At 40.5% G+C, this 15874-nt stretch overlaps 1 protein-coding gene across 2 annotated transcripts in view; it reads right to left on the minus strand.

The window, feature by feature from the left end:
* The window catches only part of ANKRD28 (ankyrin repeat domain 28), a 172745-nt gene extending 157257 nt beyond the window's left edge, over window positions 1-15488 (minus strand). For both annotated transcript variants that reach the window (XM_061194708.1, XM_061194707.1), the window contains exon 1: window positions 15150-15488. In XM_061194708.1, the coding sequence (XP_061050691.1) occupies window positions 15150-15176 (27 nt within the window). In that variant the 5' untranslated portion in view covers window positions 15177-15488. The remainder of the gene's footprint in view (window positions 1-15149) is intronic.
* Window positions 15489-15874: the final 386 nt, after the last annotated feature.

The following is a 15874-nucleotide window of genomic DNA, read 5'->3' on the forward strand; positions in this document are numbered from 1 at the left end:
ATATATTGTACAATGCAGGGACTATAACCAATATGTTATAATTACTGTAAAATAGAGTATAACCTTTAAAAATTGTGAATCACTATGCTGATTGAAACTTATACTGTATGTCAACTATACCTCAATTTAAAAAAAAAAAACTTTCTCCATATGAGCAATAAGACTGTTTTGCTTTCTTATCATTCGTGTGTTCACTGGAGTAGCACTTTTAATTTCCTTCAAGAACTTTTCCTTTGCATTCATTCACAACTTGGCTAATTGCTTCAAAGGGCCTAGCTTTCAGCCTATCTGGGCTGTTGACATGACTTCCTCACTAAGCTTAATCATTTCTAGCTTTTGACTTAAAGTGAGAGTTGTGTGACTCTTCATTTCAACAAGTACTTAGAGACCATTAGTAGGGCTATTTATTAATTGGCCTAATTTCAGTATTGTTGTGTCTCAGGGAATAAGGAGGCCAGAAGAGAGGGAGAGAGAGCAGTCAGAACACACACACTTACGGATTAAGTTCACCGTCTGATACGGGCACGGTTCATGGCACCCCAAAACAGTTACAGTAACATCAAAGATCACTGATGACAGATAACCATCACAAATAAAATAATGAAAAAGTTTGAAATATTGCAAGAATTACCAAAATGTGACTCAGAGACACCAAGTGAACAAACGCTGTTGGAAAAATAGCGCCAACAGACTTGCCTGACACAGGGTTGCCACAAACCTTCAAGGTGCAGAAAACAGAATATATGCGAAGCGCAGTAAAGCAAAGAAAAGCACAATAAAACAAGGTCTTCCTGTACATATATACAGGTTTCTCTACACAGACATCCAGTTTTGCCCAGGGCCAGAAACGGGTATGTGTGCATGCGTGCGCACACACAGACACACACACAGGCTCCATGCATTCATAACTGCCAAACTCAACATTAACTACTAATGCTTTCTCCAAGCGGCTTGTTTAAAGCAGGGTTTCTCAACCTCTGCAATACTGACACTGTAGAGCAGGTGGTTCTTTGTTGGGGGTGGATGTCTTCTTGTTCACTGTAGGATGTTTAGCACCACCCCTGGCCTCTATCCAATAGATGCCAGTAGTATCCTTTCCCCCTCCCCAGTTATGACAATCAAAAATGTCCCCAGTCATTAGAGAAATCCCATCCCCCCACCACTGCAAATCACTGTTTTGGAGAAGTCATCTAGGAAGCCTGACCTTGCCTTTTGTTGTTGTTAAAAATGGGGGGTGGGGGGGTAATAAATTCCATTCTAGCTCTTTCTTCTCACCACTCCTAAATTTAATTATCTGATGGTGGAAAGCAACTGTCCATTCTGAGTCTTATCTGCAAGCAATACTTGGAAAACAGTACTGAATTAAACTCTTCTTTCTAGGGAACTCAGTCATGTTTTCCCAATTTCAAGAGTGGAGAAAGCCTCTAATAATGATCTTTTAGTAAGGACATATATATATATATATATATATATATATATATATCTTCTGTACCTTATGCACATTACTGCATGTCAGAGAAGGAAAATAGGCCAGTGTTTCTCAGCCTTGGGAGTGCATATCAAAATAACCTGAGATGCTTTTTAAAAAAAATGTAGGTATCAGGGTCCTGTCTCAGATACACCTAATCAGAATTCTTTACTCATCCAGCAATTATCTGAATGTCCACTATATGCAAAGCATTATTGTAGGTGATGGGGATACAGCAGTAAATAACACACACGGTCCCTGCCCTCTTAGAGTTCACATTCCAGTAGTGGGAGACAGACCATAAATATAGTCATATAAAGCGAATTATTTCAGATAGAACCACAGGGAAATAAAACAGTGTAATGGAACCAATTTCCTGCATTCTCACCAATATCAGTAGATAGTAACAAAGTACTGAATGCGGTAGGTGAAAATGTTTTTTTTGCATTTTAGTATTCAGGAAGCCTATGATATAAATTACATGCCTAAATTTCTTGTTACGTGTTTCATACTGGGCAAAACTGTGGCCCTTACTCTTTGGGAAATTATAAGCTCAAGACTAAATAGGTAAATTCTCTCACAGCTTCAATTCTAACTTCCATGAGTTCAATGAAAACACTACGTCAAACTTTTGAAAATGGTTCAGTTTAATGATTTTATAAATGCGGGGGAAAGATCCTGCACTCCTAAACGCAAACGCAGGCAATAACAGAGAATAGTCCAAAAAAAAGGTTGCCTCCTGCAGAAGTTATTCAAAGGAAAAAAACATCCACTGACAAGTTGACAGTCACAAGGATTGTTCACAACAAAATCTGGCAAGACTGAGGGAGGGGACTTCTCTTCCTCTCATTTTATACTTCTGTGAAAAACTGGTACCAAAAACCTGGAATAAGTAAGTTTTCTGCTCTTCAATTTTTCCTAAGAAGCAAAAACAAACAAACAAAAGGAACAAAAAAACCCAAAAAACAACAATCAAAACAAAGACCTCTTATATATCCTTTCTATGGTTAAAAAACAGTTGTGAGTATGAAGAAAAGGGAACCCTCTTAACATTGTTGGTAGGAATGTAAATTGGTACAGCCACTATGGAGAACAGTATGGAGAGTCCTTAAAAAACTAAAACTAGTGTTGCCATATGATCCAGCAATCCTACTCCTGGGCATATATCTGGAGAAAACTATAATTCAAAGAGATACATGCACCCCTATGTTCATAGCAGCACTATTTCCATCAACAGATGAATGGGTAAAGAAGGTGTGGAATATTAGTCATAAAAAAGAACGAAATAATGCCATTTGCATCAACATGGATGGACCAAGAGATTAACATACTAAGTGAAGTAAGTCAGAAAGAGAAAAACAAATACCATATGATATCACTTATATGTGGAATCTAAAATATGACACAAATGAACTTATTTACGAAACAGACTCAGACATAGAAAACAAACTTATGGATGCGAACTATTACATATATAGAATGGATAAACAACAAGAACCTACTGTATACCACAGGGAACTATATTCAATATCCTGTGATAAACCATAATGAAAAAGAATATGAAAAAAATGTATATATAGGTGTAACTGAATCACTCTCTGATATTAACACAACATTGTAAATCAACTCTACTTCAATAAAATAAATTTAAAAAACAAACAAGAAAATAAACTTATGGTTACCAAAGGGGAAAGGAGGTGGGGGAGGGACAAATTAAGAGTTTGGGATTAGCAGATACACACTACTATATATAAAATAGATAAACCACAAGGTCCTACTGTATAGCACAGGGAACTATACTCAATATCCTGTGATAAACCATAATGGGAAAGAATATATATATATATCACTTTGCTGTATACCAGAAACTAACACATTGTAAATCAACTATACTTCAAAAATAAATAAAGTTTTGAGTATCAAATAAGATAAAGATCAAACACTTCTGTCACATCAAAACTACTATAAGGTACCACTTATATATACCCAACCTTTAAGAATCAGAAAAAATGGTCAGATGCCAAAAGATGTTTATCTAATGTTTCAATACACACTCCATTCCACACACACACACAGCAGCAACCTGTTCATTCTGTAACAGTGGTTCTCAAATGGATGCTTCACGAACTTCACAGTCTGCTCTCATGGTTCCCACTCCACAAACTGTGTGTAACTCTGTCACAAATTTGTAAATATTTTATGCCTGCAAGGAAGTAGCTACTTTTAGTAGCTACTAAAAGTATCAAATTTAAAAGAACTGAAAAGACAAAGAATTTAAATAATATTCCCCAATCACAATGGAATTAAATTAGAAAAAAACCAAAAAATTTGGGAAATCCACAAATGTTTGGATATTAAACAAGACACTTCTAAAGAACACTTGGGTCAAGCACAAAATCACAAGGGAACTTTTTAGTTAGAATGTATTTTGAACTGACTGAAAACAAAACCAAAACATATCAAAACTTATAGGATAGCTAACACAGTATTCTTTAAAAGGAAATTTATAGCTGTACACACCGATATCAGAAAAGAAAGACCTCAAGTAAGCTTCCAGCTTAAGCAATCAGAAAAAAGCAAACTAAATCCAAAGTAAGCAGAAGGAAAGAAATTATGTTAGAGGAAAAAATCAATACCATAGAAAAGATAAAAATAGGGGGAAAAAAAATCAATAAAACCAAAAGTTGGTTCTTTGAAAAGATCAATAAAACTGACAAACCTTTAGCTAGACTGAGGAAAAAAATAATGAAGACAAATTACTAAAATCAGGAATAAAAAGGGGTACATCACCACCGACCTTAGAGAAATTAAAAGGATTATGAGGGAATATTTTAACAAGTTTATGCCAACAAATTAGATATCTTAGATAAAATGAAAAAATTCCCTGAAAGACACAAATTACCAAAACTGACTCAAGAGGAAATAGAAAATCTGCAGAGACCTATAACAAGTGAAGAAACAGAACTACTAATTTAAAAGTCTATCACGAAGAAAAGGCCTGGCCCACACAGCTTCACTGGTGAATTCTAGCAAACATTTAAAGAAGAAATACTACAAATCCTTCACAAACTCTTCTAGAAGAGAGCAGAGAACGCTTCCCAGTTCATTCTATGAGACCATCATTACCCTCATACCAAAGAAAAAGACATCACAAGAAGAGAGAGAGAAAATATTAGCAAGCCAAACCCAGCAACACACAAAAGGGATTACATTGTTTGGCTGTTCTTAAAACATTAAACAGAAGCTTACCATACAATTCAGCAACTCATACGAATCTTCCCAAGCGAAATTAAAATACACATCTACACAAATTGAAGATTTGTGGCAACCCTGCATGGTCAAATGATGGTTCACATTTTTTAGCAATAATATAATTTTTTTTTAATTTATTTATTTATTTATGGCTGTGTTGGGTCTTCGTTTCTGTGCGAGGGCTTTCTCTAGTTGCGGCAAGTGGGGGCCACTCTTCATCGCGGTGCACGGGCCTCTCATTATCGGGGCCTCTCTTGTTGCGGAGCACAGGCTCCAGACGCGCAGGCTCAGTAATTGTGGCTCACGGGCCTAGCTGCTCCGCGGCATGTGGGATCTTCCCAGACCAGGGCTCGAACCCATGTCCCCTGCACTGGCAGGCAGATTCTCAACCACTGCGCCACCAGGGAAGCCCAATATAAGTAGTTTTTAATTAAGGTATGTACATTGTTTTTTTTTAAGACATAATGCTGTTGCACACTTAATACACTACAGTACAGTGTAAACACAACTTTTACATGCACTGGGAAACCAAACAACTCACATGACTTGTTTTATTGCAATATTCGCTTTATTGCGGTGGTCTGGAACCAAACCTGCAATATCTCTGAGGTATACCTGTAAATTAGTGGTTGCCTAAGGTTAAGAGAAAGGAGGGGAGGTTAAGAGTAATGGGAGTAACTGCTCATTGGCACAGGGCTTCTTTTTGAGGTGATAAATATTCCAAAATTAGATTGTGGTTGATAGTTGCACAACCCTGTGAGTTTACTAAAAACAAAACAAAAAAACACATTGAATTATACATTATTTAAATTATACATTATTAAATTATTTTAATGTATAGCTTTTGTGAATTATATCTCAAAAAAGATGTTAAAAACAAACTCCAGCTCAGATTTAGTTTCTTTGCCCAAGGTCATACAGTAAGAAAGTGGAAGAGCTAAGTCCCAAGCCAAAGTATTTCAATACAATAGTGGCTGCCATTTATCAAGTGCCAATTATGTGCCAGGGGTTTTACACACTCTCATTTAATTCAACAATTCAGCAAGCTAGACACAACTACCTCCCTTTTCTAGGCGAGGAAACAGAAACTTAAGTGAAATAACTTGCCCAAGGTCACAGAGGGAATAAATAAATGAGCCAGAATTAAAAGTATATGTTCCAGCATTCCAGATATTTAATTAAGACTATCATAATTATTTTCCATATCCATGAATGACATCTACTAATATTTACTTAACCTTTTCTTTAAGTCATTTGCTTCTTTTGCCCAACAAAGCCACAGGAAAGAATGAAGGCATAACCTGAGAGGGTAATACTGGGGCTACAGACAGGAGTAGAAAAGGTAGAGGATAAGAATGTAAGACTGACATTAACAGCGCCAATGGGAGGAACTGTGGGTAAAGTGCCCACTGAGAGTCAAGGCCTGCTGAGAAGACGGCACAGCCTGAGAAGGGGTGGGAACGGAAAGGAAGGACAAATTCCAAAAGGCAGCAGACCGAGATGAAGGGGAAGAGACTGAGGTGTGTGTAAGTTAGGAACTGAGGGTGGCATAGGATTTAAGAAAGGAGGCTGAGGTGGAAAAACAGAGATGAAAGCTGAAAGATGAGTAGGGATGGTTAATACGAAAGGGTACAATGAAGTGAGCTGGGAAACCCCCAAACAGGCCAGAGGAAAGTGAGACTGAAGCAGGACACCAGGCTACGGTCTTGAGTAGACCAGAAGCAAGGAAATGTGGGTCAACACCTGGAAGTCCAAGTAGACCAGTCACCCCCGTAAAATCTCAAGAAACACACCAGTAGGAAAAGCTGTCCCACACTTCAGAAAACACTACCCTAGCCAATAGTGCTCGAATCAGGAGGTCAAGACTTCTCAAGAGGTCAGTCTGTGGCCAAATTGAACTTAACCAACTAGGTGAAGTAGGTTCCAACACAGCAAAGCTCAGCTTCATTGTGGGTGAAAAGACGGGACAACCAACGATGAAAGAAGTTATGGTCAGACAAAAGGAATTCCAAGTTCAAAACTGTGGCTCCAAGACTTTGAGGAAACTAGAAAGTGAGCAGGTAAGGAGTTCTTCTGACTACAATAGAATCTAGAGTCATAGGTAGGTGGAACATTGCTAGTAAGGAAAGAAAATACACACAGGTTGATTAGCAACATTTTAAAAGCAATAATTCAATAGCCAAAACACAGAAGGTTCTAAACCAGTAATACATCAGAACATACAAAATAATCCATGTATTGCTGATCATTTGTAATAGTTAAGCAGTCAAGTCAGTACATCTAAATTTATGTGAAAATGATATATAGAAATTCAGCTTTATGATGAAAGATTAAAAATAAGTTGTTTTATTAAGAGGCTATTTAAAATAATTCAGTTTCTTTAAAATAGCAAGGTGGATTAACCATTATTTAACATATACACAATCTTCCAAAACATTTCTATAATACACCTGTATCTTCTTTTCATTTACAACTCCTGACTAGTTTCTAAGTTGGGAAATACTCCTACCACGTTCCCTCTGTTGTCCCCGCTACAGTATCAAATGAGAATGTCTGCAAGGTTACAGCCCCCAGCCCTCGTCTACTGAAGTCTCTCGATTCCAGACCTCTCTATTTGAATCATTCAACTAACAGACATGCTGGTTTCTAACTACCTGCCTATACCTTGGATTAGGCTACTTACTGGCTCTGTGTGACTAATACTACACCTGCTGTTCCGATCTGTTCAGCTGGCTTCAACTCCACTGCCCACCCTTCATGCTGCAGTTTGCTTTTACATGCCTTAAAAGCCAGCTGTTCTTAACTCTGAAGTCCAACTAACTCCATTTCTCCAGGATGTGAATGTCACTTGCCTTACTGTTTATAAAGTTCTCCCAGGGACACTATTCTCACTCTTGGCATGACCCAGTCTGGCACTCTTGGAACTATACACCGCCTAGCATATAAGCTTTCAAAAAGTGGGGGAAACCTCTCACCATTCAGAGAACTATCCAACATAGATGCCTTTTGTTTACCCATCTACATACACATCCACACCACACACATACATAAAATCTTTCAAAGTCCTGTTTGAATTATCTGATTTTATCCTAATTAATTTAGACCAATAAAAATACAATACTAAAGGGGCTTCCCTGGTGGTGCAGTGGTTGAGAATCTGCCTGCCAATGCAGGGGACACAGGTTCGAGCCCTGGTCTGGGAAGATCCCACATGTCGCGCAGCAACTAGGCCCGTGAGCCACAACTACTGAGCCTGCGCGTCTGGAGCCTGTGCTCCGCAACAAGAAAGGCCGCGATAGTGAGAGGCCCGCGCACCGCGATGAAGAGTGGCCCCCACTTGCCGCAACTAGAGAAAGCCATCGCACAGAAACGAAGACCCAACACAGCCAAAAATAAAATATAATTAATTAATTTTTAAAAAATGCAATACTAAAGATAGCTAAGTAGGTCCTTTCTGACTTTCATCATTTTTAATCCAAGAGTTCCCTCAAAAGGAAAAGAGAGGACTTCCCTGGTGGCGCAGTGGTTAAGAATCCGCCTGCCAATGCAGGGGACGTGGGTTCGAACCCTGGTCCGGGAAGATCCCACATGCCGTGGAGCAGCTAAGCCTGTGCGCCACAACTACTGAGCCTGCGCTCTAGAGCCCGTAAGCCACAACTACTGGAGCCCACATGCCGCAACTACTGAAGCCCGTGCGCCTAGAGCCTGTGCTCCGCAACAAGAGAAGCCACTGCAATGAGAAGCCCGCGCACCGCAACGAAGAGTAGCTCCCGCTCACCACAACTAGAGAAAGCCAGCACATAGCAACAAAGACCCAATGAAGCCAAAAATAAATAATTTATTTTTTTTTAAAAATGTAGTGTTCAACTATAATAACTTGCATTCTAGGCTTTCAGAACAAGCATTTGTGTCAGAAACAACTGCTTCCTAATTTCCCTTTTTAAACATCTTGTCCTGTGCTGCATGCTTTAATATTATCTGTGACCTTAAATCCGCAAGAGTAGAAAAGACATACCTTTAACTTTATAATAAATCAAAGATGAAACCATCACCAATTAAGAATCTGAACTTAAATTTACTGCGCAAAAGTGAACTTTAGCTGTGGGAGTAGTAACTCTATCTAGACTTTGCTTTGTATGACAACCAGTATACACAAAGAATCCTGGCAACTTTTCTTAAAATCAGTATCACATAAGGAAGGTAGATGAATCCCTTAATAGTATAACGAAGAACTGGGGCTAGGGACAGGAGTAGAAATCAAACCTAAAGTACTTGAAAACTTTAATCATCGTGTACAATATACTGTAACACTTTAAAACATTATTGGTTTAAATAACTGGAGATTTCATTAATTTTCATTTTAAATTAGAAGTATTACTCAGTGATTGGCTTGATGTGAACTGTCCATAGGATACATTATCCAGAACAAAAAGGCTTAATCCTAAACTATTTTCTCCAGGCACAGAACATTTTCCAGGGGCATCTCAGTCTAGCCCAGGTATATGAATTTTACATTAGACTAGAAAAATGAAAAGGAAATAAAATGCCGAAAAACCTAATACAACCCAAACCTAACTACTTGGATTATCTGTTTTTTTTTCACTACCATAATCAATGTTCAATTGCATTTTAATGTGTGATTGACCCTAGTGGGACTATGCAACAAAAAAATTATCAATTGTTATATGAATATAAGACATAATTGTACACATAAGTGAGTCATTATTACAGCTATAAGGATCCTTTAAAGATGTACTCATTTCCATTCAAACGTTGGCTTAGTAATTAATATACTCAGTTTATGCTAAATTAAAAGTTTTTACATATGTTCTGAATTACAGCAGTAGCCACCTAACCAGTCTTGGGTGTCCCTATTTGTCTTTTATAATCTACTCTTCTAAAACCTGTAATGTAGCGGTTATTTAACTTTGGGGTGTCATGGGCCCCTCAGAAGATCTAATAAAACTATGAACCCTCTTGAGAAAAGTACATATATGCACATTCGCCCTGAAGCTCTTCACAGCCTAGCTTAGACTTCCCATCACGTACCGATCCCTCCAAACTTCTTAACCTTGTATTCCAAGTACTTCATAATGTAGTCACTGTTAATTCAACTAATCTACCTCCAGTCCTTTCCAACTACACCCACCAATCGGGTCTATCTCCTAACTATCCCAACAGAAATATACCATCCTCTTTTTCTGGCTTGCTTTCTGGGTTCCCTCTTGTTGCTTTCCTGCCCAAATGTTTGCTCTCAACAAACCCTTTCTGTGGACCTAAAATACCTCCCTTGCCATGAGGGTTTCCCTCTGCCTACAATCAGATCATCTGATCCTTTCTGAATTCGGAATCATGTTATCTCCATCTCTTATGGAGCACTCCATGTTCTACACTGTATTATACAAAGTATTCAAAAAAAAAAAGTCAAGAAACATAGAACACATTTATTTCTGAATTATATATTAGTTACATTTCCAAAGAATATGCTCCATGTTTTTCCTCAACTTCTATAAACCTTTTCATGTGAAGTATCTCAGACGCTGTGCATTTATTTACGCATGTCTTCACTCATTTTCTAGCCAATAAGATTCTTAGGGGCAGAGATGGTAGCTACTGCACCCTGTGTCCCCCACAATCTCCAACACGAAGCAAGGAGACACTCGATATGGAATACCTGAGCATATGGGCATCAGTGTTTTTCAGGCATTTCATACATTCTGTAACCCCAATTATAAGATTTTTCAAGGATCATCTAGTTTTTTTCCTACTGAAAAGTCAAATAATGCTCTACCCTTAGGGAATGCTTGACAAGTGAGAACTTACTATCTGAAACAGTGATTTATTCTCATCTATACAATATCTACTCGTTGATATGCCAACTTTGTTCAAAAAAAAAAAACTAAAAAACAAACCTTCAATATATCAAGTATTCTTACCTAATGACCATTAACCCAGGAGGGAACACAAAGATGGCTCCTACACAAAAATAATCCAAATGTGAAAACTATTATCCTTTAGTACTACTGCAAACAAAGTTTAACTTGAGTTATAAAACCAACTCAGAAAACAGAAAAAAACAACATCCAGACTATACATATGCTCACTACCAGAGACAATAAAACAGCACAAAAGTATAGAAACTTTTTTTTAGAAAGTCTTAAACATGATATAAAATTTCTAATTGATTCATGCTAGAAGTATTATGCCAAGTGAAACAAGTCAGACATAAAAAGCCACATATTGTATGATTTCACTTATATGAAATATAACAGGCAAATTCATAGAGATAGAAAGTAGATTAGTGACTGCCAGGAGGTAGGAGGAGGGGAGAACAAGGAGTGACTGCTAATGGCTTTTTTAAAGACTTTTTCTTTTTATTTTTTAATTTATTCTTGGCTGTGTTGGGTCTTCGTTGCTGCGCGTGGGCTTCTCATTGAGGTGGCTTCTCTTGTTGTGGAGCATGGGCTCTAGAGCGCAGGCTCAGTAGTTGTGGCACACGGGCTTGGTTCCTCTATGGCATGTGGGATCTTCCTAGACCAGGGCTCGAACCCGGGTCCCTTGCACTGACAGGTGGATTCTTAACCACTGCGCCACCAGGGAAGTCCGGCTAATGTCTTTCTGGAGTGATGAAAATGTTCTGGAATTAGATAGTGGTAATGGTTGTACAATTTTGTGAATATACTAACAACTACTGAACATTTTAAAAGGGTGAATTTCATGGTATGCAAATTATATCTCAATTTTTTTTAAGTTTATGACCATTTTGGCTATTTTATCTCAGAGAAAACTGTTTTTTAATAGGAATCTAATTTTATAATAGTTTGTTTCCTCAAGCTGATCTAAACTAGTGGTTATAAACTGGTCCCCCTTTTTAAAACCACGGTTTTAAATTTTTCTCAATGTTGTCTACCAACTTGCCAACACTTAGAAATTTTTCATAAGAATCTGTATTTCTGGCTTCCTACAAAAAACTGGAGTTCTAAAAATACTAGGCACACCTGCACAGAAACAATGGCCTGGAGCTGAGCAGCAGCTAACATACCTGCTATTTGCCATGATCTCCATCACTCCCTATTGTGTCCTAGATACTGAAGCCAAGTATCAGCTGCCATTTAGCTCCCCAGTTGTGAGTTTGTTACCCCTGAACCAAACAAAGACCATCTACCCTTCTTATTAGGGTATACTATGAATCACTGCTGATAAAATGTAAGCCTGTAATTGGTCTAAGGGTACAAATTTCCAGCTATAAAATGAGTAGATCTGGGGATCTAATGCACAGCATGGTGACTATAATTAACAATGCTCTATTATATATACATAATTGAAAGCTGCTAAGAGAAGTAGATCTTAAATGTTATCTACACACACATACACACACACACGAATGGTAATTACATGAGGGGATGGAAGTGTTAACTAACTTATTGTGGTAAGCATTTCACAATATATACATGTATAAAATCAAAGCTGTACACCTTAAACTTACATGTTATATATTAATAATATCTCAATAAAGCCGGAAAATAAATTTTAAATGTAACCATGTATGATTACATTTTTAGTAACTGCAAAGAGAAAAAACCTGACAGTGACACCTGTTGAATAAAACCCTGCAACTGTTACAGATTCGTGCTGTTATAAACACTTTTATGTGGGGGGAAAAAAATCCAGGGACATTTCCTACAACAGGAAACAAATTCTTTTCATTTCATTTACAATTGAAAGTTATTTTCACCTACTAATAGAAAATAGCACAGTAGTAACTTCTTATCCCCATATTGGTGTTGGCACAAAATGAGGGAAAGCTGTCTTACTCATTGTCATTGATTGGATATGAAAACAAACTGCTTTATTTACTCACTGATTTTATGTTTAAACCATCTAGAACCCCCCTGATGCTTATGTGCACAAAGAAAAACAACCCCTACCCACGTTTAGCTTCTACGTAATAGACTGTATTTAAAAAGATGGAAAAAAGCAAAATACAGGGTGTACATGGAAATAACATAGAAAAGTACATTCTACTACCTCCTAGCTCGTGTAAATGAGGACTGAGCTAAATGCTATGTCAACTACCTTTCAGCTTTAAAATTCTGTGTACTTAAACAGATCTCCTCCTTTCCTCCAAATAAAATAATTCGTCTAGCTGAACTGCCTGTCCTGTAGATGGGAAAGGTTAAAATAGTATTTGCATTCCATTTCATTTGTACCATCGCTTTTAACAGCTAATAAAATATCAACACATAAGATGACTTCTAAAAGCAGCTATTCCCTTCCAGGCAAAAACAAACTCATTTCTACATGTCTTCCAAAAGAAAGACCAAATGAGCCAATTACTTAGTAGTTTATTAGAGGTAAACCCCAAGGTTCTTCCCCCCACCTCTGAGCCATGCCACTTCATTAACTTGCCCAAATACCTTCAAGTTTACAGGTGACATTTTACATATCATCTTTACCACCGAGTATTAATAGATAGTCTATAAAACTGGAGTAGCATCACAATTGTTTCACAACTGCAATTCCTAAATACACAAATGAAAAGGTGCAATTGGATTTTATGACCAACTGAAAATACAATCCTGTTTCTGTTTAAACCTGATGGTGAATGAAATGAGATGCTCTCCCAAAAGTTCACCAAATTTCTAACACACATAATCCAAATAACTTTCTTCAAAAGTGTAAGACTAGAAACAAAACAAAAATTGTTACCTCAACTATAAGTTATGGAACCACAAGGTGCCATTAGATTGGTAAAGATTAGTGGAGACCCTAGATCTTGAGTTACACACCATTAAGAGTATAACGTGCGTTAACTGTACAGGAATTGGTTTATGCTTTACCTGTTATTCTTTAATAGTGCTGCCCCACAGAACTTTCTGATGATACAGATGCTTCACACCTGTACTGTCCACTATCATAATCAAGAGCCACGCAGGACTACGGAGCACCTGAAATGTGGCTAGCAGGAATGAAGAACTGAATTTATTTTATTTAAAATTAAAGTTAATTTAGGGACTTCCCTGGTGGTGCAGTGGTTAAGAATCCGCCTGCCAATGCAGGGGATACGGGTTCGAGCCCTGGTCCGGGAAGATCCCACATGCCAAGGAGCAACTCAGCCTGTGCACAACTACTGAGCCTGCGCTCTAGAGCCCGAGAGCCACAACTACTGAAGCCCGCGCACCTAGAGCCCGTGCTCCGCAACAAAAAAAGCCACTGCAATGAGAAGCCCGTGCACCGCAATGAAGAGCGGCCCCCGCCCGCCGCAACTAGAGAAAGCCGGCGTGCAGCAACTAAGACCCAATGCAACCAAAAATAAATAAATAAATAAATAATAAAATTAAAGTTAATTTAAATTTAAGTGGCCACATGTGGCTAGTGGGCATCATACTGGACAATGCAGTTCCACAATTTGAAATACAAAGTATAAGCTCGACTAAACACTAGAGTTTTTCAAAGTATCATGTCCTGATGATGTTAACACCAACTAAAAACTTCCTGATACAAATGATACACAAGTTCAGCCATCAGACTAAACAGAAAAGTCACTTATGAAATGACACTACTTAGATTCAGAATTTAAGGTACAATATTCACTAAGAGACAACATTGAAAAATATATCTCAAGTTTTTCCCCCACTGTTTTTCAAAAGGGGAGCTCACTTTCGGAATAGTTTCCCAATACGTGCAATTACCTTCCCTTCAAATCTGTTCACTATCTTCTGTTCAGAAAAACAAATGGCAAAGATAAATTTTCAGCACTAAGAAGTCTACTGTGACTCGGTATATTTCACACGTTAATTTCCCTTTGATTCAGATGTTTGGAAACCTCTGCATCGCCTGAAAGCCTTGTTACCCATCGTTCCACGTTTTCAGGTGTACAAGTCATTCTGATACAGTTGCGATTTCGTTCCTAGACACAAAATATTTCCTCAATCCAAGAGTCATGACATTTTACCGCACTTCAGGTACTCGTGTATCAGCTCTTCCTGAGTCAAGAAAAGTAACCAAGATGGTGCACAAGATGTCAGAAGAAAACAAGTGCGGGAACTTGCACGTTGAATAACTACTCCCTGAGCAAAATCTCCTTTGACCCAGAGAGTCGGCCTCGAACTACCCGGCGACGCCAACAAGTCAGCAAGGTCGTGACCCTCGGTCACGGCCGCCGGCAACGCCCCGCCTGGCTGCGGGAAGCCACCTGTTAGGCCCCGGCCTCACCTGGAGAGGAGGCACGGACCCGGACGCGGGCGCCCGGCGCGAGCGCGGACCCGCCCCTCCGGCGGCGGTGGCCGGAGGCGGCACGTGGGCTCCCCCGGCCGGGCTGCGCCTCCCTCGCACCGCCCCGCTGAGCGGGCGCCCAGCGGCCCACACCGCCGGCCCCCCCTTCCTCCCGTCTTCCCTCCCACCCCCGGGCCTGCCGCCCCTCGCCTACCTGGTCGCGGAGTTTGAGGAACGCCATGGCGGTTGGCGCCGCCCGGCCACCGCTCCCGCCCCAGGAGCCTCGCCTGCGTCCGGAGCCGGCGGGTCGGCTGCAGCTGAGGAGTCCGCGGGCAGGGGGCGGCGCCGCCTCCCCGCCGCCCTCCGCAGCCGAGAGGTGAGGAACTGGAGGATCCCACCTCCTCCTCGAGGACTCCCCGCCCTCCTCCTTCCTTTCTTCCTTTTTCCCTCCGCTGTCTCCGCAGCCGCTGCCGCCTCACGCCCCCTTCCCGAGACAGCCGGGCAGCCCCCGCGGCCGCGCCGCTCCAGCCCGCGGCATCCAAACTCCACTCCACAATATTACCACCACCGCCCGCCGCGATTGGCGGCCGCGCGGGGGAGAGGCCAGAGTAAGACGAGCGCCCATTGGCCACGCCGCCGCGCTCGCTCGGGCCCCGCCTCCCGGATGGGCAAGGGCGGGGGAGGAAGCGGTGAGGGTGGGCGCGGAGCTGGGCGCGCTGGGCGGGGGCGAGTAAGGGAGCGGAGCCGGGGGAGGGGCGGCCAGGTGCCCTGGGCGCGCGCCCTGGGCGAGGTGGGAGGAGCCCGGGCTTGAGGTGCGGGTCCCGGGGGGGGGCGGGTAACTGCCCGGGGCTCGCACGTGGAGGGAGCGGGCAGAACGCTCCCCAAAGCCGGAGGAGACTGCAGGGACTGGGTGAGGGGCCGGAAAGGGGGTGAGAGGTG

The sequence above is a fragment of the Eubalaena glacialis genome, chromosome 6, assembly GCF_028564815.1.
Source record: "Eubalaena glacialis isolate mEubGla1 chromosome 6, mEubGla1.1.hap2.+ XY, whole genome shotgun sequence".
Lineage (NCBI taxonomy): Eukaryota > Metazoa > Chordata > Mammalia > Artiodactyla > Balaenidae > Eubalaena > Eubalaena glacialis.